The following is a 27,253-nucleotide window of genomic DNA, read 5'->3' as shown; positions in this document are numbered from 1 at the left end:
TAAATACTGGTTCTCAGGGCTTCTGGTGTAGGCTCTAGGATTTTTTTCCAAACTGCTGACACCTGTTCGGCCAATTTGGATGTCTTCTATGTGTGCTTATGGGCAGACAATGACAATTATATCACAATTGCTACTTGACCAAAAGCAATGTTAAGATGCCGTTAATTACAAGAGGCATCCTCACTTCTGAGATGTTAAAATATAGTGATCATAGAAGTGGAAAATGGTGAAGAATGGTTCGTTATGCTACCACGACCTCTAAATAGAGTAATTCCAGCAGCTCTGCCTGGGGGTGCTCCACCAGGTTTGGGGCGTCACCAGGCAGGGATTCCTCAGGCTCGAGGCCATTTCCTGAGTGCTCTGCTTGTTACAAACTTTCAGCTTGAAAGGGTCTTTTAGGTTGTTGGTGTATAAACAGTAAAATTCCAGGGGCTCCTGGGTGGCTCAGTCAGTTGGCCGTCCGGCTTTGGCTCAGGTCATGATCTCCCAGTTCATAAGTTCGAGCCCTGCATTGGGGCTCTGTGCTGACAGCTTGGAGCCTGGAGCCTGCTTTGGATTCTGTGTCTCCCTCTCTCTCTGCCCCTCTCCTGCTCTCTCTCTCTCTCTCTCTCTGTCTCTCTCTCAAAAATAAGTAAACATTAAAAAAAATTTCAATTAAAAGTAAAATTCCAATTACAGAAATTGTAGTAAATTTTAAGGGCTCACATTCAGAAAATTAATGTTTTTAATGCACACGTAAAAAGTTCGATTGTCCTATTCACAAGCTAGTTACAGGGTTTGTTAAAATATGTTAATGCATGGCAATCTGCAGCCTGTGTAGGGTCTGGAAATGGGACACATATTTAAAGCTATATGTGAATATATTCTTTGAGTACTTTCAATATATCTCTTGCTGAATCTATAATCTCATTGAAAACAGTTTAAATTTGAGACCCAAGTTAAATGATACCCCAGCATGCCCTACAGTAGGTCCCACTTTGAAATAATTTGAGGCTGAGGTTTTAAATTTGGAGCTTTAGACCTCTTTGCAACATTTCCAGCGTGACAAAGCCCTGATTTCAAGCTGTAGGAATTAGGGTCGTATCTTCTTATCTTATTAATTTAAAAAGGGGCTTGTTTCCATTGGGTAACTTCTTTCTTAACACTTTTTCTTGGTCTGTGAACTCTTAAAAAAGTAGGAAAATAACTACACAGATAAGGAATTTCATCTCTGTATACCTGTCTCCCTGAGTCACATGATGTTAATCTAGCCAAAAGTCTTCTTAATCCTGCTTCACTCTTTTCATCATGAAGTCTTTTCATACCTCAAAACTTGGTTTTTATCTTGAGTACAGGGGACGACCAAGGTTTTTTATTCTTTGGAAGTATTCTGAGGCTATTAAATAACTTAGGTTCAGATTATCACATTAATATTTATTATTAGGGGATATCATTTTTTTTTTTTCATTCTGAGGGAGACTCATAAGTAACGGGTAATGACATCTAAACTTGTTTTATAAGTCTGACAGTCCAGAGTCTCAGTTCATTTAAATTCTTTCAGAAATCTTTTTGTGGTGCTGATCTTGTGTCAGTGAATTTTTTCCATCATTGATAATACCACTTAAATAATTTTGTTTCATATCTTTAAGTCTAATACTAGTAATGAGATGAAGCTACCATCACTGAAGGATATTTATCATAAAAAACAAAGGGAAAACAAGCAGTTACCTGAGAGGAATCTCACTTCTGCTTCCAACCCAAATCATCCACCAGAGGTAAAGTTGGCAACACCCTGCCGAATGAAAATGAAAGATGCTTCATGACTCTTAACTTTTATCTCAAGCTTTATTTTCCGTAGGAGATCTAAAGCCTACTCCCTTAAAAACAAACACTGAGTGCGGAGGGCAAAATCTTACTACCGTTGTCTGTCTTAATTTCTAGGTACTGACTCTGGATCCAACGTTACACATGAAGCCAAATCAGATTTCAGGAATTCAGCCGCAAGGCTTTTTGAATGCCCTTGATGACAGAATGTCCTTTTCACCAGACTCTGTTCTAGACCCCAGTATGTCTAGTCACTCTGACATAGACTCATTTTCACAAGCAAGTAATATCGCTTCTCAGTCATCTGGATTCCCCAAGTATCCTGCAAACACAAAAGCTTCCCCAGTGGACTCTTGGCAAAATCATGGCTTCCCAAACGAAAGTAGGAGCAGTTCCACGTTTCCTTCGGTGGCTACCACTGCTAGTAATGACATCTCGGTCAACACTGTAGATGAAGAAAACACGGTCGTGGTAACTTCAGCCTCAGCCAGTCAGTCCCAGCTTCCAGGGACAGCCAACAGTGTCCCAGAATGCATTTCGCTGACTCCTCTGGAAGATCCTGTAATACTGTCAAAGTATGTGTTTCAGCGCATGGCTTGTAATGTTAATAGCTTTTCTTTGATGTCTGCTTGAATTATGAAAATGATTTTTATTGACCTTCACTAATGTATAAAATCTTAAAAAAAGAGACGCGGCGCTTTTAAAGTAGGGCATCTAAGTATCCGCGTCTTTGTTTTTTTTACTTAATTAGTTGTTAACTTGTGTATCGATCTGTTACGTTTTGTGTGAGTGTGCAGAGGAAGAAGGCTGTAGTTTTGCTTTTGAGAAAGATTGTATTCTTAGTTTCTCTTGTGGGGTAGAGTGAGGAAATGCTTTCCTAACAAGTTGTTTTGCCCTCACCAACAGGATTCGGCAGAACCTGAAGGAGAAGCACGCTCGACACGTAGCCGATCTTCGAGCTTATTATGAGTCAGAAATAAATAGTCTGAAACAGAAACTGGAGGCAAAGGAGATTTCTGCAGTTGAAGATTGGAAGAAAACCAATCAAATTCTTGTAGACAGGTAAAGCTTATAATTCAACTCTAAAGTTAGTGTTTCTCCAACTTGGAAATGTTATTTTTTCCTAAGTATATTTAATTGTGATAAAACATTTTGCAAAGGTGTGCTTCAGATTTGAAATTTTTAACAGAGACCTATTTGCCTAAGGAATTATTTTCACAGATCGAAACCAACCTCGTGTAGCACACTAATGGCTGACGTGAGAACATTTGTTTCACATGGACAGAATACTGGAACAGTTGAGCAGATACCCTGTATGTAAAGGAACGTCATTTATGAGTGGATTAGTATTGTGTACAGATTTTCTCAGAAGTCTCTAACATTCTCTAGCAGTTCTCAACCTGCTTTGAAACTCAGAGACATGTAACTTAAATCCAGACACTCCTGAACCTGTGTAAGCAATTATCCTGTACAAACAAGTAACCAACATGGAAACACAGGGGCAGTTATGTTAAGGATACCTGTATAGCTGTTTTAGGGAGAGAATCAGTAACAAAATTTGATGCCTTCACTAGTATTAATAACAGCATACTTGGAACATACTTTACATTTAAATGGGATTTACACAGATTGAAAAAGCTGGGGGTGGGAGGACCTGGGTGACTCAGTCTATTAAGTGATTCTTTTTTTTGTTTTTTAAATGTTTGTTTGTTTTTGAGAGAGAGGGGAGTAGAGCAGAGGGGCAGAGAGAGGGGAACAGAGGACCCAAAGTGGGCTCTGAGCAGAGAGCCCAATGCAGAGCTTGAACTCCCAAACCGTGAGATCATGACCACTTAACCAACTGAGCCACCTTTAAAAATTTTTCTTAATTTGGGGCGCCTGGGTGGCTCAGTTGGTTGAGCGACCGACTTCGGCTCAGGTCATGATCTCATGGTTTGTGAGTTCGAGCCCCGCTTGGGCTCTGTGCCGACAGCTCAGAGCCTGGAGCCTGCTTCAGATTCTGTGTCTCGCTCTCTCTCTGCCCCTCCCCTGCTCATGCTTTGTCTCACTCTGTCTCAGAAATAAATAAACATTAAAAAAAATTAAAAAAAAAATTTTTTTTAAATTATTTTGAGAGAGAGAGAGAGAGAGAGAAGGAGCAGGGGAGGAGAAGAGAGAGAGGGAGACAGAATCCCATGCAAGCTCTGTGCTGTCAGTGCACTTAACTGAGCTGACCAGGCGCTCCAAGTGTCCAACTCTTGATTTTAGCTCAGGTCATGATCTCACAGTTTGTGAGTTTGAGCCCCACGTTGGACTCTGTGCTGACAGTGCAGAGACTGCTTGAAATTCTCTCTTTCCTTCTCTCTCTCTCTCTCTCTCTGCCCCACCCCTGTTTGCTCTCTCTCTCTCTCTCTCAAAAATAAATAAATATTAAAAAAAAAAAACTCAGGTCAGTATAGCAGCAAAGTATTCTTTTTTTTGTTTTTGTTGTTGTTTTAAATTTGTTAATGTTTATTTATTTTTGAGAGAGAAAGCGTGAGCAGGGCAGGGAAGAGAGAGAGAGGGAGACACAGAATCCGAGGCGGGCTCCAGGCTCTGAGCTGTCAGCACAGAGCCTGACGCGGGGCCTGAACTCATGAACCATGAGATCATGACCTGAGCCGAAGTTGGACGCTTAACTGACTGAGCCACCCAGGCGCCCCTAAAGTATTCTTTTTTAAGGCAAGAAAAGACAAAGCCCCTTGAAAAAAAGATGAGGGAACTGAAATCTTCTGGTCCAGTTAGTAGTTTAGCTTGGAGAATTGTAGGAAAACTAGCCTTTATACTAGTTTGTGGTTGCTGTGGTAGTTAACATGCTGTTAACTACCTGAGTGTTACTACAGCTTCGGTTTTGCTGCTGGGAGTGGGGCTGGAGGTGGGGTTGGGGGTGGAACTGGGGGTGCCATGGTAGACAGCAGTAATTTGAAAAGAGCCAGAAATAGGTTTTCTAGGATAAAAGGAAAAGAGTAGATGTCAGGCTAGGGGAAGTTGGTTCTTGTTTGTTTTCAAGAAGTCAAAGATGAAAAAAAAAAAAGTCAAAGATGACTGTAGGTCCTTCCTGTGGAAAACGAGTATGAAAGAAGCTCGTAGACCTTGTTGGGTTAAAGATAGGCCACCAGAAAAGACACCTAGGAAATGATAGCTGATTAACGCACTTTTCTGTCTAGAAGCTGCTAGAGCCATGGAGCGGTGAGGCAGTGTAGGTAGGACAGATTGGAAGTCAGGATTTGACTAAGTGGCTGTGTCCTAATGGTGGCGGCAGCAGTCAGGGCGCTGGGGTGGGCGCAAGGACAGTGTGCAAATGAGTGGCAGTAGTTGCAGTCAGCCAGGACTGGAGAAATGATTCGCCAAAGACGAAAACCAAGTTTAAGTTGTCAGCATACACATCAGGGTTTTTCAGACTTAAAATTGCAGTTGGGAGAATCCCCCTGGAACTGCCGATGGGGCCATGGACACTTCTCTCGTAGGCCAGCTGCGATATCAGATTATGTGACACAGCCTCATGCCGGAGTCAGTGTGGGAATTAAAACAGAGAAATACAGTTAACATACCTACACTTGACTATTTAGTGCTCTTTCTTTCTAGAACGGTTTTATCAGTTCTACGTGGCATCAATGCACAGTGGTGAGGAGCGTGAACTCTGGAGCCGGACTGCCGGGTTTAGAATCCCAGTTTGATGGCTTACAACCCAGGAGGAATTAAGCTTCATATTGTTTTCTTATCTGTAAAATGCTAATGATAATAGTCCTAACTCATAGGATTGTGAGGATGAATGTAAGTGCTTAACATGGACTTGGCATATAATCAGTGCCAAATAGATATTGGCTTGTACTCCCAATTCATGAACACGGAGTCAAAATGATAACCGAATTCTTCCATGTATTTTGTTATTTTAAGGTTCTGTGATGATTAACTTTATGAAGAAGGTCTTTAATTCTAAGAAGAATACATTCATGCTCATTTGGAAAACTACAGGGGGATATAATAAGAAAAGTCTCCCTACCCAGCCTCTAAGTTTCCAGACTTAAGTTTTATATCCTACAAATCACAATACACATATTTATATATGTTTTCTTTCATAACAAAGATCAAGCTGTTTAATGCATTCTTTTATATCTTATATTTTTTAATTTAAAATTTATTTTTAATGTAAAATATAAATAACAAAATTTACCATCTTAATCATTTTTTTTTTTTACCATGTTAACCATTTTTAAGCGATCATTTCGCTGGCATGAAGTACATTCACATTGTTGGGCAACCATCACCACCATCCATCTCCAGAACTTTTTCATCTTGCAAACCCGACCCCCTGGACCCATTAAACAACAAGTCTGCACTCCCACCACCCCCACCCTTTAGCACCCACCATCCTACTTTCTATGAAATTAACACCTCAGATGAATTTGGGTGCCATGTATAAGTGGAAGCATACTTTTGTGTCTGGCTTATTTTGCTGAGCATAATGCCCTCAAGGTTCATCCATGTCGTAGCAGGCTTTGGACGGTCATCCTTTTTGAGGCTGAATCATATTCCACTGCATGGATAGACCACATTTTGTTCATCCATTCAGCCCTCATGGACACTTGGCTAGCTTCCCTTTTTGGCTAGTGTGCACATTGCTGTGAACATAGGTATACAAATGTCTTTCATATTTTGCCTTTTTCACTTATCTATTAGGGATCTTTTCATATTGTAATTTTCTCTGGAAGATGATATCAGGTTTATTGGGATGTATTTTATTAAAATGGCATCCTCTGTGTTCAATAAATGGAGAATTTGTTTTATATATTGGCAAATCAGATTTACAGAATACTTCTAAGGGAAAGGATTTTATCTTCTAATTTTTTCTTTCCAATTTATGGTTTTTAGATGTGGCCAATTAGATAGTGCTCTAAATGAAGCAACTAGTCGTGTGAGAACACTTGAAAATAAGAATAACTTGCTGGAAATAGAAGTTGTAAGTATTCTTCTGTTGTTTAGTGGCTCAACGTTAAGAATTTAAGCCTTTTTATTAACTGAACTTTAGAGACAAATTAATAGTTTTATGAAAATATTGGCTCTGTGTTTTTAATCTTCTTAGGTTGTCTTATTAAGTAAGCTTATATTTTGAATGCTGCTGGCTTCATAGGATAGGATAAACTTTTACCCTTTAAATTTTATATTTTTTTTATTGAGGTATAATTTGCATATCACAAAACTCACTGTCTGAAAGTATAGAATTCTGTGGTCTTTAGTATATTTGCAAACTTGTGCAAGCATCACTACAGTCAATTTTAGAATATTTTCTCACTCAGAGAGAAACCCCAGAGGCACCTGGGTATCTCAGTCAGTTGAGTGTCTGATTCTTTATTTTGGCTCAGGTCGTGATCTTGAGGTTCATGAGATCGAGCTCCACATCAGGCTGTGGTGCTGGCAGTGTAGAGCCTGCTTGGTATTCTCCCGCTCTCTGCCCCTCCCCGCTCTCTCCTTCTCTCTCTTTCTCTCTCAAAAATAAATAAATGAACATGTAAAAAAATAAAAAAATAAATAAAAAGAAACCCTGAAACCCTTAACCATTAGCCTTTCCCTCCTAACCCCAAACCCCCTTGTTCCCAGCCCTGAGCAAGCACTACCCTACTTTCTGTTCTTTGGATTTGCCCATTCTGGACATTGGTATAAATGGAATCTTATATATATGACCGTTTGTGTCAGACTTCTTCCACTTAGCATGATTATTTTCAAGGCTTATCCATGTTGTAGCATGAATCAGTATTTCATTATTTTTTATGGTTGAATACTATTCTGTATTTATTCATTAGGTGATGGATGTTTGGGTTGTTTTGATTTTTTGGCTGTTATGAATGACAGTGCTATGAATATTTGTATACAACATTTTATGTGGAGTTAGGTTTTAAATTTTCTTGATGTATAACTAGGAATGCATAAACTTAAAATTAAAAAAAATTTTTTTTAATGTTTATTTTTGAGAGAGAGAGAGACAGATGTGAACAGGAGAGGGACAGAGAGAGAATGGGAGACATACAATCTAAAACAGGCTCCAGGCTCTGAGCTGTCAGCACAGAGCCCTATGCGGGGCTTGAACTTGGGAACGGCAAGATCATGACCTGAGCCGAGGTCAGACACTTAATATTTTAATATTTTAAAATATTTTTTCATGCGTTACCAAATTTTATTCTTCTGTGTGTAACCTTGTTAGTAACATTTTGATGGAAAATGCCACTTACGTTCTGTGCACTGTTTGTCTTTCTTTGATATATATTTTTTTAGTTGTCTTTCTCCTAAACTGTAAAGTTCTCAAAGTCAGGGACTTGTCTTTCTTGCTAATCTTATATTTTTTGCACCCTAGTGCCTGGCACCTAGTGGATATTCAAGAAACGATTGTTGAATGAATATTAATATAGCAGATGCATTTTGAATTTTCTCTTTTATTTTCATAGTAAGAGAATAGGGTAAGAAATGCTTGATTCTCCCTAAATATTAATGTGGGGCAACAGACTCCAGCTGCCCTTTCAGAATCATTTCCCTAATAGCCATGGTTATTTTTTTCATTAAAGTGACCTACAGGTGGGTCCAGCAGTTCAATGCCAGAAATGGTTTTCTGTCTGTACTTCATGACAATCTCATGAAGCTGTTATTGATTGATTTTTTTTAGAAAAATATTTAAGTTTTATTAATTTATTTTGAGACAGACAAAGATAGCACAAGCAGGGGAGGGGCAGAGAGAGAGAGAGAGAGAGAGAGAGAATCCCAAGCAGGCTTTAAGCTGCTAGTACAGAACCAGATATAGGGCTTGAACCCATCAACCATAAGATCATGACTTGAGCTGAAACCAGCAGTCGGATGCTCAACTGACTGAGCCACCTAGGTGCCCTTTTATCTTTTAAATTTTTAATTAATTATTTTTTTAAATGTTTATTTTTGAGAGAGAGAGAGAGAGAGAGAGAGAGACAGCGCAAGCAGGGAGGGGCAGAGAGAGAGGGAGACACAGAATCCAAAGCAGGCTCCAGGTTCTGAGCTGTCAGCACAGAGCCCAACGTGGGGCTCGAAGTCACAAACCATGAAATCATGACTAGAGCTGAAGTCGGATGCTTAACCAACTGAACCACCCAGGTACCCCTAAAGATTTTATTTTTGAGTAATCTCAACACCCAGTGTGGGGCTTGAACTTAAAACCCTGTGAGCAGGAGTCACATGCTCCACTGACTGAACCAGCTAGGTACCCCTGAAGCTGTTACTTTAGTAGAGTGATCCTTTTTAGTCTCCATCCCAGGACATAACAAAATATTAAAATTGTTAATTCCAATTTGTAGGTTTTATTTTATTACTTTTCTTTCATAGTTTAATGCCCACAATTTATTAGCTGCTACTGAAACATCTATTTTTTTTAATTAAAAACAATTTATTATCCTTGTTTTTATTTTGTAGAGTGATTTTAGAGAACGCTTCAATGCAGCCAGCAGTGCTTCCAAAATTTTGCAGGAACGGATTGAGGAAATGAGAACAAGTAACAAAGAAAAAGACAATACCATCATTCGACTAAAATCTCGACTGCAGGATTTAGAAGAAGCATTTGAGAATGCTTACAAACTCTCAGATGATAAAGAAGCAAGACTGAAACAAGAAAACAAAATGTTTCAAGATGTAAGTGACAAAAAATGGAAACTTAAGACAGGGTTGGCTAAAAGTTATTTTAGATGTTGTACTCTTACAGGCTATTATGACTTTTTCCAAGTTTATTTTTGTTTGACATAACTTTGCTGTGGCTGCAAATATAGATTCTCCCGATTGAGTCTGTTAGGTCTTATCTTGAAGCAGGAAGTCAGAGCATTCAGAACTGTGGTGTTTCCCCCATGCTTTTTGTCTCTATCGAGTCACCTTTTGAGCTATCTTAAATAAGCATCTATGTGGCTAGATGGGTAAAATGAACCAGATTTAGAATAGGTTTGATTGAATTTTTTCATTTTGCTATAATGTCACTTAAAATTTGGATTTGTACAACATTGAAACTGCATTAGGTTTCGGGTTGTGTATTTTTTTTTTTCTTAGATTTTTCTTAATATTCTTTGTCATGGTACATAAATCTGAAAGCATTTCGGCTGTTGCAGTTTTCTCCCTGAGAGCATTAGATTGTTGTTACTTTGATTTTTTAAATATTTATTTTCATGAAGATAATACATGTACATTTTTTAAAAATTTTTTATTTATTTCTGAGAGAGAGACAGAGCACAAGGGGGGGAGGGGCAGAGAGAGAGGGAGACATAGAATCCGAAGCAGGCTCCAGGCTCTGAGCTGTCAGCACAGAGCCCAATGTAGGGCTCAAACCCACAAACCATGAGATAATGACCTGAGCTGAAGTCGGATGCTTAACCCGACTGAGCCACCCCGGTGCCCCCATGTTAAATGGCTTAAATATTCAGATGTTAAGGGAAAACGGTGGTCTTCCCCACCTCTCCCTTCCTAGGTGTCCCCTACCTTAGAAGTCATCACTCTCAGCTCTTTTAGTGGTTTCTCGTAGCATTTTTCTCCATGTTTCTATGTAACAAACTTATATTTCTCTTTCTCTTTTTTTCCTCATCAGTTTCAGACATTACATATCGACTTCTGTGCGAGGAAAGCCACAGTTTAGCCTTCTTACACCATTTGCTCCTGATACAAACACTTCTCTCCTTTCTTTTTCTTGTTTTTAAGTTTATTTATTTTTGAGAGAGAGACAGAGAGACAGAGTGCTAGCAGGGGAGGGGCAGAGAGAGAGGGAGACACAGAATGTGAAGCAGGCTCCAGGCTCTGAGCTGTTAACACAGAGCCTGACATGGAGCTTGAACTTACGAACCATGAGATCATGACCTGAGCTGAAGTCAGACGGTTAACCGACTGAGCCACCCAAGCGCCCCCTCTCTGTCTTTTCAGTGTGATTAATACGTTAACTTGATTCTAAGATATTGTTCTTTTACATTTTAACAACTTGAAGAATTGGTATACATCTTTACACCGTGGTGTCGTAGTTTAATTGGCCGCATTTTATTTTCTCTTTTAGTAGAAAATAGTAGTAAATAACGGTATGATTTCTGGTGAATGGTGTTTTAGATTTGAAATGAGATGTATTATCATTGACAGTTAGATCAATATTCAGTATTCCTTACTGTCTGTGTAAATATTGTTGAGAGCCAGGCTGCAGTGTTCAGTGATTACATTTCCTTTCTCTTATTTTCCCTGGAATTAATAATTACTTTGTTTTTTTTTTTTTAACTTGATTAGTAGCCTGTATTTAGTACTTGCTCCCGCCTCCAAATACTTCTGCTTTGTTATGAGCTGCTTGCTCTTGGGGTCGGATACACAGATGTCTGGGACTTACCTTTGCCATCATCCTGGGAATGGTCTTTGCTTCTTTCTTGTATTAGGTCTCTTGTTTTGTGTGCATCCTGTACTTCTTTCTTAGTTGAATTCTCTGTTTCGCCAGCGTGTATCTCTTGAGAAAAAGAGTACTTGGGAGACAAATTCTGAAGCCTTCCATGTCTGAAAACATTTATGGTTTGCAGTCACACTTAAAAAAATTTTTTTTTTAATGTTTGTTTATTTTTGAGAGAGAGACAGAGTGCGGGCAGGGGAGGGGAGAGGGAGAGGGAGACACAGAATCTGAAGCAGGCTCCAGGCTCTGAGCTGTCAGCATAGAGCCCGATGTGGGGCTTGAACTCATGAACCGCAAGATCATGACCTGAGCCGAAGTCAGAGGCTCCACCGACTGAGCCACCCAGGTGCCCTTGCAGTCACACTTTTTAAAAACTACTTTTATTTTTTACAACAGTTTTAGATTTACAGAGAAATTGAGAAGATAGTGTCGTGTTCCTGTATGTCCTGCACGGTTCCCCTGTTATTAACGTCTCACATTAGTATGGTATTTTGTAGCAATTAATGAACCAATGTCGACTCATTATTATTAAGTGAATTCCATAGCTTATTCAGATTTCCTTTGTTTTCACCTAATGTTCTTTCTCTGTCCCAGGATTCTGTAGTACATTTAGGTACCATGACGCCTCCTTAGGGTCCTTTTGCCTATGACAGTTTCTCAGACTTTCCGTGTTTTTGATGACCTGGACGGTTTTGAGGAGGATTGGTCAGGGGTTTTGTTGGGTGTCCCTTGGGATGTTTCTCTTATGACTAGACTATAGTTATGGAATATTGGGAGGAAAACCACAGAGGGAAAGTGCCATTTCAGTACATCTTATCAATAAACCCTATGTATTTTATTCTCTGATAGTCAAGTTTCAGGAGAGAGTGGATATAAACACTCTGTTCACTATGTCATATTTGATTACAACTTCACATGGTTTTGATTATTACTCTTTTTTTTTTAATGTTTGTTTATTCATTCATTCATTCATTCATTCATTTATGTATTTTGAGAGAGAATGCAAGCAGGGGAGGGGCAGAGAGAGAGCAAGGGGGCGACAGAATTCCAAGCAGGCTCCACGTTGTCAGCCATGGAGCTCGATGCAGGGTTTGAACCCACAAACTCATGAACCATGAGATCATGACTTGAGCAGAAGTCAAGGGTTGGACACTTAACCAACCGAGACACCCAAGAGCCCCTGGTTATTACTGTTCTTATTCGTGTGTATTAACAGTATAATTTTGTGTGCAAGTACATGATGAGATCCTGGTTTTTAAAACTTCTTGCACATTTTACTTTGCCATAATATCAGACGTACAGAAAGTAGCAAAAATTGTATAAAAACTTTGCAAATACCTTTCACCTTGATTCTAAATCTTAACATTTGGCTCTATTTGCTTTATCAGTCTGTCAGCGGCCGCATGAGGCTGTCGCTGCCCCATTAGGCAGCACAGATAAGAGAACATCTCCAGTGCTGCAGAAAGTTCTGTTGGACAGCACTGTTGCAGAATGTTCTTCAGTTCGGGTTTGTATTTTGCAGTCAGATTCAGGTTGTTGTAATGCCCAAGAGTGGAAGGAAGCTGAGCCTTCTTAGCACATCCTATCAGGAGGCCCATGTTCACTTTGTGGTGTTAACCCTGATCTCTTGGTTAAGGTGCTGTTTGCCTGGTGTCTGCACTGTAAAGTTATAACTCCCAGTTTGGAATTTGTAAGTATTAGGGGATATTTTAAGACTTTGTAAATCACCTTCTTCTCATCAGACTTTACCCACTAGCTTTAGCATGAGGAGTCTTTCCTGAAACAGGTAATTACTATGGTGGTTGCCAAATGATGCTTTTCCTATTACCCCTCCTACATTTTTCTGAAAGGAGGACCTCTCTGCTCTCCTTTGTTTATTTATGTCAGCGTGGACTCATGGATTCTTATTTTATTCAGTGGGTTATATAGTTCTTTTTTCTGTCGCTGTTATGGTTATTATTCTGACGCTTGCTTTGTCCTAGTTTTGGCCAGTGGGGTAAGTGTTAGGCTGGCTGGCTCCTGTGTCCTTTTGACGTGTTCCTGTCATTCCCTGAGCACATCCACGCTTCCTGGCATAGCAAGATATTCCAGGCTCAGCTTGTACTTTCCCATAGCTCTAAATCACTCATGACTGCAACGAGCCCTGGTTCCTTTAAGTGGAAAATATGTAGAAACGGAGATCTAGTACTAGGTATGTTCATTGTTCATTGGATCATTGGAATGTTGTTTTGAATTGAGATTATATTAATGTTGCCAGTGATGACACTGTTTGTTTGCATTTGCTATGTCAAATACTTCAAGCCTAGGGAGATGTACAGAGAGTAATAGATAGAACATCCACATACCAGCTGTCTGCAAATCCAGTTGAAACACCCTCTTCTATTCCTTTCTCTCCTACCTGCTATGCTGAATACACTCTTGGTTTCCCCATGAATTTCTTTCTACTTTTGCTCCAAACCCACGTGTCTATAAACAATATATAGTAATGTTTATGAACTATGTATGAATTGTACTACCTATATCTTCCAGCAGCCTGTTTTGTTTTTTTATTTTTAAGCGGCCTCCACGCCTAGCGTGGGGCTTGAACTCACGACTCTGAGGTCAAGATTTGCATATTCTACTGACCGAGCCAGCCAGGCACCCCTCCTACAACCTGTTTTTTTGCAGCATTGCTTCTGAGATTTACCATGCTGATATATGCAGCTTTTACTCATTTTTAAACAGCTTTTAAATATTTCAGGTATATAAAAAGAAAAAGCACATGTGGACCAAGCACTCATCTTCGGATTTAAAATACCACAGATACAATTGAAGTCCCCCCATGCACCCATTTCTGATCACCCCTGCCTTCTTAGGAGTGACTGATGGAATGAACACATTTGTTACACAGTCTCTCTCAAAGGTCTTCCAGGTTCAAGGAAAGAAGAAGTAGGTACCACCTCTTGATGGGGTGTCTCGAGGTTCTGGAAGACCTTTTGTGAACAGAATATTGCCGCTGCCTCTTTGGGGTACACAGTATCTGCCACAAGAGCCTGTGTTCTGTATGCAGTGGCTGGGACATAGAATGTGAACGCTGTCATCCTCATTAGATGCTGCTAATATTGCTAAATTGCCCTCTGAAATAGTTGTACCAGTTCATTTTCCCACCAGTAATCGATGAGTGTTCTTATTTTCTAGAGTATTTCCAATGCTTTGTATTGTCAGACGTCTTAATTTTTTGCTGGTTTGATTGATGTGCAGTGATTAATCTGTATTGCAGCTCTCTTGGCTTGTGGTTTGCATTTAACTTGGCGTTCTCTTTTATGGGGTACAGGTTTTAGATTGCAATATTCAAAATACAGTCTTTTCATTTACAGTTTAGGCCTCTTTTATGTCTTGTTTACACAGTCTTTTCCTACTCAAGGATCAGAAAATTAATCTCCTATATATTGCCTTCTAAAATTATAAAGTTTTGCTTTATACATTTAGGCCTTTAAGCTACCCCAGATTACCTCGTATGTATGGTGTGAGATGTGAACTGAACTTGACTGTTGTTTCAAATGGTTAACCGATGGTCACAGCACCATTTTTTAAAAAGTTTATTTAAGCAATCCCTACACCCAAGGTGGGGCTTGAACTCATGACCCAAAGATCAGGAGCCACATACTCGTCTGACTGAGCCATTTTCAAATAGAGTATCTTTTCATGTCAATATTACTGTCAGCTTATCCTATTTTGTAAAAGCAAAAACAAAAAAACTGCTTTTGGGGCTCCTGACTTGCTCAGTTGGTGGAAAATGTGACTCTTAATCTTGGGGTCATGAATTCAAGCCCCACATTGGGTGTAGAGATGACTTCAAAAGAAAACAAAGCAAAAATTCTGCTTTTGTTTGGAATTTCACTAAATTTATAGATTAATTTGGAGATAGTTGAGACTTATTGAGTCATCCCATATATGAATGCGGTTTATACCTCTATTTAAATCTTTTTTAAAAAAGTCTCTTAACAAAGTGTTGTAGTTTTCTTCATTAAGCCCTTTCACATCCTTTGTTAGGTTTTTCTCCTTAGATACCCTATTTTAATAGTTATGTATTTCTAAATAATGTGCTTATGTTATTTCTTGAATTTTTATTTATTTTTTATTTTTGTCTTAAACTTTTTAAAAATGTTTATTTTGAGAGAGAGAGAGAGGGAGAGTGCATGCAGGGGGGCAGAGAGAGAGAGAGAGGGAGGGAGGGAAGGAGAGAGAGAGTAAGAATCCCAAGCAGGCTCTGCGCTATCCTCTCAGAGCCTAACACAGAGAACCATGTTTCATGGACGGTGAGATCATGACCTGAGCTGAAACCCAGAGTCATACGCTTAACCGACTGAGCCACCCAGGTGCCCCCAATTTTTTTTTTAATGTTTATTTATTTTTGAGACAGAGAGAGACAGAGTTCGAGCAGGGGAGGGACAGAGAGCGAGGGAGACATAGAATCTGAAGCAGGCTCCAGGCTCCGAGCTGTCAACACAGAGCCTGACACGGGGCCCAAATTCACAAGCCGTGAGATCATGACGTGAGCCGAAGTCAGACTCTCAACCGACTGAGCCACTCAGGTGCCCCAACCCCCAATTTTTTTTTTTTTTAAAAATTTTTTTTTTTTCAACGTTTATTTATTTTTGGGACAGAGAGAGACAGAGCATGAACGGGGGAGGGGCAGAGAGAGAGGGAGACACAGAATCGGAAACAGGCTCCAGGCTCCGAGCCATCAGCCCAGAGCCTGACGCGGGGCTCGAACTCACGGACCGCGAGATCGTGACCTGGCTGAAGTCGGACGCTTAACCGACTGCGCCACCCAGGCGCCCCCCCAATTTTTTTTTAAAGTAAGCTCTACACCTAAAGTGGGGCTTGAACTCACGACCCCAAGATCAGGAGTTGCATGCTCCACCAATTGAGCCAGCCAGATGCCCCGATTTCTTGAATTTTTAACAATATCCATAATTATTGTGGATGAAGATTTAGGTCTTTCGCATGTCATTTGGCTAAGAGTATAGAATTCTAGGGTATATTTTCTTATCAGATTTTTTTAAAGTTTATTTATTTTTGTGAAAGAGAGAAAACACAAATGGTGGAGGGGCAGAGAGAGAGAGAGGGAGACACAGAATCTGAAGCGGGCTCCAGGCTCCAAGCTGTCAGCACAGAGCCCAGCTTGGGCTTGAAACCACGAACCATGAGATCATGACCTGAGCCAAAGTCAGATGCTCAACCGACTGAGCCACCCAGGTGCCCCTGGGTTGATTTTCTGAGACTTATTTATGCTTTACTTTCCATCATAGCCTCTTCGTTCTCTATCTTCTGGTTTTAGTATTAAACTTATTTTCTCTCTCATTTTTAGTTTCTAAGAGCTGTTTCTTGTCCTTTCATTGCTAGTTTTTCATTGCTTTCTGGTCTTGCTTTATGTATATAGCAGCTACTTCTCTGAGGATATTAGTAATAGCTTTCTTGTAATACTTCTTTAGTTTTGATTTATTATTTCTTCCAAGTTAACCTTTCCTTTTGAAATCAGCTTCATATTGAATGTTTTTGCCTTTTTTTTTTTTTTTTTTTTAATGTTGGTTCTTTTACTAGACTCACATTTAAGGGGGAGGCAATCAAAAGCCATTTGGAGACTGTATGTGTACAGATGTGACTTACTTCCTGGTAGCCTTTACTTACCAGCAATCATGGAGTAATTATGTAGAGGTCTTCTTTCTGGGATTGTTTGGTTTTCCCAAGGAAGAGTCTCCCAGTCTCTTATCTGGGACCTTTCATCCAGGATCTGGTGGCAGTGAGGGATGGGGAGCCATGGTGGGTTTTGTTTTGTGTTTTGTGTTTTGTTTTTTTGAAAACTTTTCCATCTTCTCCTTATCCCTTTACTTCCTCCATGTGTTGCACTTGGGTTTCCAAAGTTGAATTTGTGTCTCATTCACCTTCACTGAGTCCTGTTGCCTGACTGGTCAGTCTGCTGCTGTATAGGATGGGGAAAGGTCCTGGGCTCTAACCACTCAACTTTTATTTATTTATTTATTTATTTATTTATTTATTTATTTATTTATTTATAATTTTGTAATGTTTATTTTTGAAGGAGAGTGAGACAGAGTATGAGCAGGGGAGGGGTGGGCAGAAGAGAGGGAGACACAGAATCCGAAGCAGGCACCAGGCTCTGAGCTGTCAGCACAGTGCCCGACGCAGGGCTTGAACTCAGGAGCCACAATAAGTAATCTATATTAGACTTGGGATTATGCTTTTTTTTTTTTTGGTAATTTTTTAAATGTTTTATTTATTTTTGAGAGACAGAGACAGAGAGTGAGTGAGTGGAGGAGGGGCAGAGAGAGAGGGAGACAGAATCCGAAGCAGGCTTCAGGCTCTGAGCTGTTCACTCAGAGCCTGACATGGGGCTTGAACCCACGAACTATGAGATCATGACCTAAGCCAAAGTTGGCCGCTTAACTGATTGAGTCACCTAGGTGCCCCACAAATTTTAATCATTTAAAATATTGCTTTCTTGAGGCACCTGGGTGGCTCAGTGGGTTGGGCATCCAGCTCTTGATCTTGGCTCAGGGCTTGATCTCCAGGCCGTGAGTTCAAGCCCCACACTGGGCGTGAAGCTAAATAAATAAGTAAATAAGTAAACAAACAAACTGCTCAAGGGGTCTGGACTGCCACTAAATTGTTTTTGTTTTACTTTTTATTTTGAAGTAAATTCAAACTTAGAGAAAATTTGTGAGAACGATTATATTCCTTTTACCTAGGATCACAGTTGTTAGCATTTGCCATATTGGCTTTATCATCTCCCATATGTATGTGTTCACACATACATTTTTTTTTCTTGAACAATTTGAGAGTAAATTGCACACCTGGCCCTTTACCCTTACCTTTTGGTGTGTATTTCCTAAGAACAAGGGCCTTCGGTACATAGCCACAGAACGAATCAAAGTAAAGAAGTCTAATGTGCAATTTACATCCAAATTATTGTTTTATGACACTTTTTTTTTCTAGTCCAGGATCCAACCCAGCATCATGCCTTACATTCACTTCTGTTATCTCTTTAGTCGCCTTCAATCTGGAACACAGTGTTAACCATTCTGTTTCATGACATTTGCATTTTTGAAGAGTAAGGGCAGCTATTGTATAGACCATCTCTGAGTTGCTATTATAATGTTTAACTTTGTGGTGCAATTTTTTTGTTTTTCCTTATAGCTCTTAGGAGAGTATGAGTCCCTTGGAAAAGAACACGAAAGAGTAAAGGTAATGGTTGATGATTCATGTTCTGAACATCATGTAGGGGCAGAAACACTGGGTTGGAAATGAAGAGGGGTGACCCTTTCTTCTCCCTTTCTCTCCCTCTTCTACCTCCATCTAGCCGCCTTAGTTAGACTGTCTCTCCATCACCTCATCTTTGTCAGCATCCTTATAGGCAAATATTTGCCCGCTTATGTTGCAGATTTGTTGGATTTCTTTGAAATCTTCAGAAATGTTGAATGGCTGTTGTGTTTGAGATGAGTTGAGATGAAATTTTTAGAAGAATATAAGAACCATACAGATGAAAATAATTATTTAATAATATTTAAATACAAAGTTTTGTTTTTTAAAGCAGTAGCTTTTTGTGGGATTGTTTGAGTTTATTGATAATGCTTGAATTCTTAATGAAAGCTCTGTTTGGGAACTATATGTTTGAATTCCACAAAACCCCACAATAATGCTGTAAGTGGGGTCCAAAGTACTTGTGTTGCATAAAATACAGGGTTGTGATCATTCAAGGTTGTGAAAAGGCCTGCACAGCTAGGCAGGAGGGAATTCTGGGGGGTCAGGAGCCAGTTACCACATGTGAAATCTTACTAAGTGGCAAAACAAATACCTGTGTGTTTACTACTGAGGTTTTAGGCAAGTTGTAGTTAGAATATGTCCATTTTGACACTGGATTGTGCAGAATTAAGGAAAGCATCATAGGCTATACCTATTACACAGGTCATGTACATAGAGCTACTTGTATCAACCAGCATTTTGCTGTCTCATTTTTTCCCCTGAATTGTGCATATTGGCTCTGTGGTCAATGCTGTATTTGCGGAGTGTCTGCATAATTTTCTTTGTAGCTCTCTGGTGTGACCTTAGATTTGTTTTATATTATGTATTTTAAAATAAAAGGAGTATAAACCTGAATATTCCAGTTATCTGAATTTTTCCTTTATTTTCATAGGATACATTAAATACAACCGAGAACAAATTGCTTGATGCACATACTCAGATTTCTGATTTGAAAAGGTAAAATGTGTTATCTTTCTAATAAGATAATTATGCCTCTATTCTTTTAGCATATAAATATGTGTCTGTACCGAAAGCGATGAAAAGGAAGTTTTTCTTGAGGATTTTTAGGTACTTTGAGGTCAGGTTTTATCCTGATCTTCCCCTGACCTGGAAATACATTTGATTTTAGCCAAAGATTTTTAAATGATTAGAGTAGATTGGTAGTTGTGCTTGAGAAGTGTGCACTCCTGAAACATTTATTTGGTCAGCGAAGCAAAATCTAAATGGTACTAAACCTTTGAAAGGAAATTTAATCTATCCTTAAAAAAGAAGAAGAGAATTTTAAGAGGCAGTCTAGTTCACCAAATGATATTTGTGCTCCCAAAAGAAAACAGCATTCACACCAACTTTATGACCATCTACTTTCTTAAAAACCTGGTTTGGGGACTACATTTGTGATCTCATTTGCTTAATTAGATAGAAACAGAGGCATAAATGGTCTCTATGGCAAATGATTAATTATTTTTAATTGGCTTTGGAGGGTGCTTTTGTGTTTGTATTTGGAGATACGTCCCTTCTTTGGAGATTTTACTGCGCTCCTAAGGACTTCAGGTTGGAGAGAACGTGAATGCTGCCTGGCCTGCTCATTTGCTTAGGTCTTTGCTGGGATGCATTCAGTTCTGCCAATAGCTTCCTTGTCAAATTGGCACGAAGTGTCAGCCCTGCTAGAGCTGTTGTTCTTCCTCAAACCCTCCTCGCAGCAGGGCAGACAAGAATTTGAGGTTAGAAGGAGATGAACACATATGCAGAGTTTAAGAGAACAGAAGGAATGCCAAGGTAGCTTCAAAACAGAAGTACCAGAGTACTTACCCCTGTTGGTGAATTTGAAAATAGGCTTTTATTCTGAACATGGCACAAATGAGGTGAGTTGCCTGTAGGTAGAGAGTTGTTCAGGATAGTTTAGCCTTTGTGTCTTTTAAAAATTAGGAAGTTCTTATTAGCTCTTTTATTGGATGTTATATTAAAATTGCTTCCTCTTTTGTGAAAGCATTACCTATCTAGATTTCATATGCATGAATATATACGTTCAGAATGAAACATACTAGAACTGCATTTTATTTGAGTACTTGGTTTTATTTTATTTTTAAAATTTATACCATGTGGTTTGATCTGTAGTCAAATTTATAATTTTTCTTTTTTTCCTTGGCTATATAAAAGCCATTTGTTGTCTTTTTCTTCAGTTGTAGTATGTGAAATGCTTCTTTGTAGAGTTTAATGTATTTGTCTTTCAGTTTATTTTCCAATTTTGTTCAGCTTTTTTAAGCTTACTGGTGGCATTTTACTGTGAAAACAGGTGTATGGACCAGCAGTTTCTAGAAGGGTCTGTTAAATAAGTAATTTGTAGTTGAGCTATATTTAAAATCTATTGTGTACTTAATTTATCTTATTGCTTTTGAATTAGAACAATTTCAAAACTTGAAGCTCAGGTCAAGCAAGTAGAGCATGAAAATATGTTAAGTCTTCGTCATAATTCTAGAACTCCTGTGAGACCCTCACGTGCCAAGTAAGTGATTTTGTTTAATCTCAGTAAAGCTAGAAATAGGTGCACCCTTTTAGTGAACTGAGAAACTCATCTGTCTAAATCATGAGAAAGTCAGGGTTAAGTGTCATTATAGAACTTAGATGTGTAAAAACATCTAATTATGGGGCGCCTGGCTGGCTCAGTCATGAGTTAGAGCCCTATGTTGGGTGTAGAGCTTACTTAAAAAACAAAAAACCATCTAATTATTAGATATTATAAAAGGTCTTATGCAGAGGCATTTGCCAAAAGGAGGGAATAGAATCTGATGGGGTGTAAAGAGACCTAGAATGTTTTTTATTCATTGATTTTGCCCAGCTGTGTGACCTTAGGCAAATCACTTAATTTGAGGTTTTTTTGGAGCTCAATTTTATTATCTGTAAAAACCAGGACATTGGGCTAGAGCACCTCAAAAGGTCTTTTAGCCCTAAAATTCCAGAAATTGTATCCCTATGTTAATGGACATATCTACAAAGATAGTGGATTTTATTAGGTTGTAAGGATTTTTCTTTTTAGTTTTTTTAGTTATTCAGAATTAGCTTTGTTGTAATCTCAGAGCATTATCTTGATGATACTTTTATAGAGCTATTTTTTTCTTTTTATTTTTTTTTAATGTTTATTTTTGAGAGAGAGAGAGAGAGAGAAGGCGAGCGAGGGGGGGAGGGGCAGAGACATAGAGGGAGACACAGAATTCGAAGCAGGCTCCAAGCTCTGAGCTGTCAGCACAGAGCCTGACACGGGGCTCGAACTCACAAACTGCAAGATCTTGACCTGAGCCAAAGTCAGACACTTAACCGATTGAGCCACCCAGGTGCCCCAGAGCTGTTTTTTTTCGTATTAGAATTGGTTTTTATTATGATTTTATAAAGAATATTAAATGAGTGTATCATAAGGTCATAAACTGATGTGTATCGGAAAGATTGTTAAATTGTAAACTTTAACCTAGGTTGTAATTGTCGAATGAGAAACTTTCTTTAGATCTTTTTATTTATTTATTATTAAAAAAATTTTTTTTTATTGTTTATTTATTTTGAGAGAGAGAGACAGAGCCTGAGGGGCGGGGAGGGGCAGAGAGAGAGGGAGACACAGAATCTGAAGTAGGCCACAGGCTCTGAGGGGTCAGCACAGAGCCCGACGTGGGGCTCGAGCCCACAAACCATGAGATCATGTCCTAAGCCGAGGTCAGACGCTTAACTGACTGAGCCACCCAGGTGCCCCTAGATCTTTTTTTTTAAAAAAAATTTTTTTTTTTCCACGTTTATTTATTTTTGGGACAGAGAGAGACAGAGCATGAACGGGGGAGGGGCAGAGAGAGAGGGAGACACAGAATCGGAAACAGGCTCCAGGCTCTGAGCCGTCAGCCCAGAGCCCGACGCGGGGCTCGAACTCACGGACCGTGAGATCGTGACCTGGCTGAAGTCGGACGCTTAACCGACTGCGCCACCCAGGCGCCCCATAGATCTTTTTTTTTTTTTAATGTTTATTATTTTTGAGACAAAGAGAGACAGAGAGCAAGCGGGGGAGGGGCAGAGAGAGAGAGGGAGACACAGAATCTGAAGCAGGCTCTAGGCTCTGAGCTGTCAGCACAGAGCTTGACCCGGGGCTCAAACTCACAAACTGCGAGATCATGACCTGAGTCGAAGTTGGACGCTCAACCAACTGAGCCACCAGGCACCCCTCTAGATCTTTGTTAATTAATCTTAAGTTAGAACATAGTGAATTATTTAAAGAAAAAAAAATTGTAAGTACCTGAAATTGAACGTTTGTGGGAGAACAAGAGTGGGGTGGGATTGGGGTCAGGAAAGGCCTTTCTGTGGAGGTGACTTGTAAGCAGGGAGGTGTAAGCCCTGTGCTGAGTGGTTGGGGTGGGGACGTGAGGGCGGGGGATGTTCCAGGCAGAGAAATTAGCCTCACTATGTCCTGAGGTAGGAAAGAGCTTACATGTTTAAAGAACCTGGAGGAAGCCTCTGTGGCCCGAATATTGCCAGCAAGAGGTCAAGTAGGTCCAGATGAAATCGTAGACTATCATCCATCACCTTCTAAGCCATACATGGTCGAGAGTTTGGATTTTACTCTTAAGTCTGTTGGGAAGCCTCTGAAAGGTTGTATATGGTAAAATTAGGTCATCTGATTTCTATTTTTTTTTTTTAACGTTTATTTATTTTTGAGACAGAGAGACAGAGCACGAACAGGGGAGGGGCAGAGAGAGAGGGAGACACAGAATCCGAAACAGGCTCCAGGCTCTGAGCGGTCAGCACAGAGCCTGACGCGGGGCTCGAACTCACGGACCGTGAGATCATGACCTGAGCCGAAGTCGGACGCTTAACCGACCGACCCACCCAGGCGCCCCTGATTTCTATTTTTTTTTTTTTTTTTATAAAAATTTTTTTTTTCAACGTTTATTTATCTTTGGGACAGAGAGAGACAGAGCATGAATGGGGGAGGGGCAGAGAGAGAGGGAGACACAGAATCGGAAACAGGCTCCAGGCTCTGAGCCATCAGCCCAGAGCCCGACGCGGGGCTCGAACTCACGGACCCCGAGATCGTGACCTGGCTGAAGTCAGACGCTTAACCGACTGCGCCACCCAGGCGCCCCTTGATTTCTATTTTTTTAATGCACCTGCCATGAGGAGAAGACGGAGAGGAGAAGAGTAGAAACAGACACACTAATTAGGCTATCGTAGTGCTGGGAGAGGTGGTGTCCGCTGGGTGATGTCTGTAGAAATGGACAGAAGAGAAAGGTGGGAGGGTGCTGGAGGTGGAATCCACAGAACATAGCTAAGAATGAGGTAACAAGATACGAAAGGGAAGTGTCCAATAATGTCTTGGTTTCTGTCTGGAGCGACTCAGGGTTCCGTATATTGAACTAGGGAAGGAATGGGAAGAGCAGGCCATGGGGTAAGGATCAGAATTTCTTTTTTAAAAAAATTTTTTTTTTTAACGTTTATTTATTTTTGAGACAGAGAGAGACAGAGCATGAACGGGGGAGGGTCAGAGAAAGAGGGAGACACAGAATCCGAAACAGGCTCCAGGCTCTGAGCGGTCAGCACAGAGCCCGACACGGGGCTCAAACTCACGGACCGCGAGATCGTGACCTGAGCTGAAGTCGGACGCTTAGCTGACTGAGCCATTCAGGCGCCCCAAGGATCAGAATTTCTATTCCAAATATTTTAGTTTGAGATTCCTACAGATTCCAAATGGGAATCCAGCAGGTGATTATACATTTGCATTTGGAGCTCAGAAATAAGGTCTCAGGCTGGATTTACAAATTGTAGAATTATCATTCTGTAGTGCTTGACCACGGGATAGGTGGTGTAGGACACAGCTCTGAAGAGCCCTGAGGTCCCGATGTTGGGGTGGGGGTTGGCACAAGAAGCTGAGAAAGAGCTGCCAGCACGCTGGGAGGAACCCCCAAGTGGCCAGTGTTGTGGCCGCAGCTGAGAGAGCGAGTGAGCGGGACTTGGGATCCCTAGGTGCGCCAGCCAGGGGTTGGTGGCCTGGAGAGCAGTTTGCACAGAGGGACAGATGTGAACGTTGGTTGAGAATGTTGTGTAGAATAAGTGAAGGCGACCTGTGTGTCTAACAACTGGAACAGTAATATATTGTGATATATTTGTGCATGGTGCTGTATGTGTGAGAGTGCACTTGCTAGATCAGGAATTGGCAAGCACAGCCCCCAGCCCAAATCCAGCCTGCTGCCCATTTTTGGAAGGCCCATGAGCAAAGAAAGGTGTTTTGTTTTTATTTTTTTATTTTTAATTTTTTTTTTTTCAACGTTTATTTATTTTTGGGACAGAGAGAGACAGAGCATGAACGGGGGAGGGGCAGAGAGAGAGGGAGACACAGAATCAGAAACAGGCTCCAGGCTCTGAGCCATCAGCCCAGAGCCCGACGCGGGGCTCGAACTCCCGGACCGCGAGATCGTGACCTGGCTGAAGTCGGACGCTTAACCGACTGCGCCACCCAGGCGCCCCGGTGTTTTGTTTTTAAATGGGAAAAAAAGCATAATATTTCATACATGTAAAAATTACATGAAATTGAAATTTCAGTGTCCATAAATAACATTTATTCATTTACCTATTGTCTGTGGCTGCTTTGCATTACAATGGCTAAGTTGAGTAGTTGCAACAGAAACCTCTTCCATCTGGCCCATAAAACCTATTTATTAAGACAAAATAGGGGTGCCTGGGCGGCTCAGTCAGTTAGGTGTCCGACTTCTGCTCAGGTCATGATCTCGTGGTTCGTAGGTTCGAGCCCCGTGTAGGGTGCTGTGCTGACAGCTCAGAGCCTAGAGCTGCTTCTAACTCTGTGTATCCTTCTGTCTCTGCCCCTCCCCAGCTCACACTTTGTCTCTTTCTCTCAAAAACTAAACATTAAAAAAATAATAAAAAACAACACAAAAAACTTATTTATTATTTGACTACAGGAAAAATTTGCCAACCACTGAAGTTGATCATTAACATGATTTAATCTTAGGAACGTAATTTGGAACAACGAAAAACCAGTTGCAGAAGAAGTAGGATACTATTTATATTGACTTCAGCATGTAGAACAGTTGTACGTATTCTTACAGGTTCATATAGAAGTAGTAAAAGTATAATGTATGTACACATTACAAATTTAGTGTAAGTGGTTGCTTTGGGGAGGAATGATATTGGAGAGGTACACAGGGGGCTTGAGTTGTATCTGTGGTATTTCCCTGTGTAAATTTTTTTTATTAACTGTTTATTTATTTTTGAGAGAGCGCGCACACACGAGCGGGGGAGGGGCAGAGAGAGGGAGACACAGAATGTGAAGCAGGCTCCAGGCTCTGAGCTGTCAGCCCAAAGCCCGACGCGGGGCTTGAACCTGCAAACCGTGAGATCATGACCTGAGATGAAGTCGGACGCTCAACCAACTGAGCCACCCAGGCGCCCCTGTGGTGTTTCCCTGTTTAAAAATCTAACAGAAATATTGCAAATAATCAAGATTGTATAAGCAGACGGTTGGTGCATGAGTATGATCTGTGTGTCTATGCATGCTGAAGTGAACATGAACCAATAAAGGATTCATATCCACCATATAAAGAACTATGAAAGAAAAAGTCTCCTCAATAGAAAAATGATAAAAGAACATGAACAAACGATTCGTAGAAAAAGACATATAAATGGCTGATAAAATGAAAAGATGTTCATTTTACTAGTAATCAAAAAATTAAATTAAAACAAGCATGGGACACCACTCACACTGTCAGACAGGCCACACTTTAACTCTAATCAATGCAAAGTTTGGCAAAGATGTGAAGAAAGAGGTACTCTCAAAGTAGTGGTTGGACTGAAAATCAGTAAGCTTGACTGGAGCGTGATTTGGTAATATCCACTAAGACTGAATATATGTGCACCCCAAATCGCACACTTCTGGTTTTAGATATTTACCTTAGAGGAATTCCTACATGTGTTAATCGTAGCACTGTTGAAAGGTGATGTGTTGGGGGGCGCCTGGGTGGCTCAGTCGGTTAAGCATCCGACTTCGCTCAGGTCATGATCTCGCGGTTCGTGAGTTCAAGCCCCGCGTCAGGCTCTGTGCTGATGGCTCAGAGCCTGGAACCTGTTTCGGATTCTGTGTCTCCCTCTCTCTCTGACCCTCCCCCGTTCATGCTCTGTCTCTCTCTGTCTCAAAAATAAATAAACGTTAAAAAAAAAAAAATTAAAAAAAAAGAAAGGTGATGTGTTGGAAACTAAACATCCACAACCGGACGAAGAATCAATAATGGGCAGTATAGTCATTCTGCAGGCAAATGATTAAAATGACACACCTGTCTGTGTTAACATGGGGTATCTGAAACATGTTGAGTAGAAGCAGCAGCATTAGAAGGATGTGTACATTAAGTGGACATTATTAAAAAAAATACAAACAACCACATATATAGAATTTTGTCTTTCCATTGAAAACACATATGGTAAGATGTTAACATTTGTTAAAACCAAGTACAGGTGCTCATAGTGGTCTTTGTCACTTTTGTTTTTTAATAAAAAAATTTTTTTAATGTTTATTTTTGAGAGACAGAGACGGAGCAGGAGTGGGGGAAGGGCAGAGAGCAAGGGAGACACAGAATCTGAAGCAGACTCCAGGCTCTGAGCTGTCTGCACAGAGCCTGACGCTGGGCTCAAACTCACAGACTGTGAGATCATGACCTGAGCCGAAGTTGGATGCTTAACCAACTG

At 40.3% G+C, this 27,253-nt stretch overlaps 1 protein-coding gene across 5 annotated transcripts in view; it reads left to right on the top strand.

The window, feature by feature from the left end:
• Window positions 1–27,253, top strand: part of MPHOSPH9 (M-phase phosphoprotein 9) — a 60,822-nt gene that overhangs the window by 19,021 nt on the left and 14,548 nt on the right. For 4 of the 5 annotated variants that reach the window (XM_030336233.2, XM_030336236.1, XM_030336234.1 and 1 more), the window contains 8 exons: window positions 1,629–1,754; window positions 1,921–2,378; window positions 2,710–2,865; window positions 6,694–6,781; window positions 9,250–9,465; window positions 18,428–18,475; window positions 19,425–19,489; window positions 20,934–21,035. In XM_030336233.2, the coding sequence (XP_030192093.1) occupies window positions 1,629–1,754; window positions 1,921–2,378; window positions 2,710–2,865; window positions 6,694–6,781; window positions 9,250–9,465; window positions 18,428–18,475; window positions 19,425–19,489; window positions 20,934–21,035 (1,259 nt within the window). The remainder of the gene's footprint in view (window positions 1–1,628; window positions 1,755–1,920; window positions 2,379–2,709; window positions 2,866–6,693; window positions 6,782–9,249; window positions 9,466–18,427; window positions 18,476–19,424; window positions 19,490–20,933; window positions 21,036–27,253) is intronic. The other variant, XM_032595319.1, reaches the window with a different exon arrangement.

The sequence above is a fragment of the Lynx canadensis genome, chromosome D3 (assembly GCF_007474595.2).
Source record: "Lynx canadensis isolate LIC74 chromosome D3, mLynCan4.pri.v2, whole genome shotgun sequence".
NCBI classification, from domain to species: Eukaryota; Metazoa; Chordata; class Mammalia; order Carnivora; family Felidae; genus Lynx; species Lynx canadensis.
The sequence above is the reverse complement of the archived record's forward strand: the minus strand, read 5'-3'. Positions and strand labels throughout refer to the sequence as shown.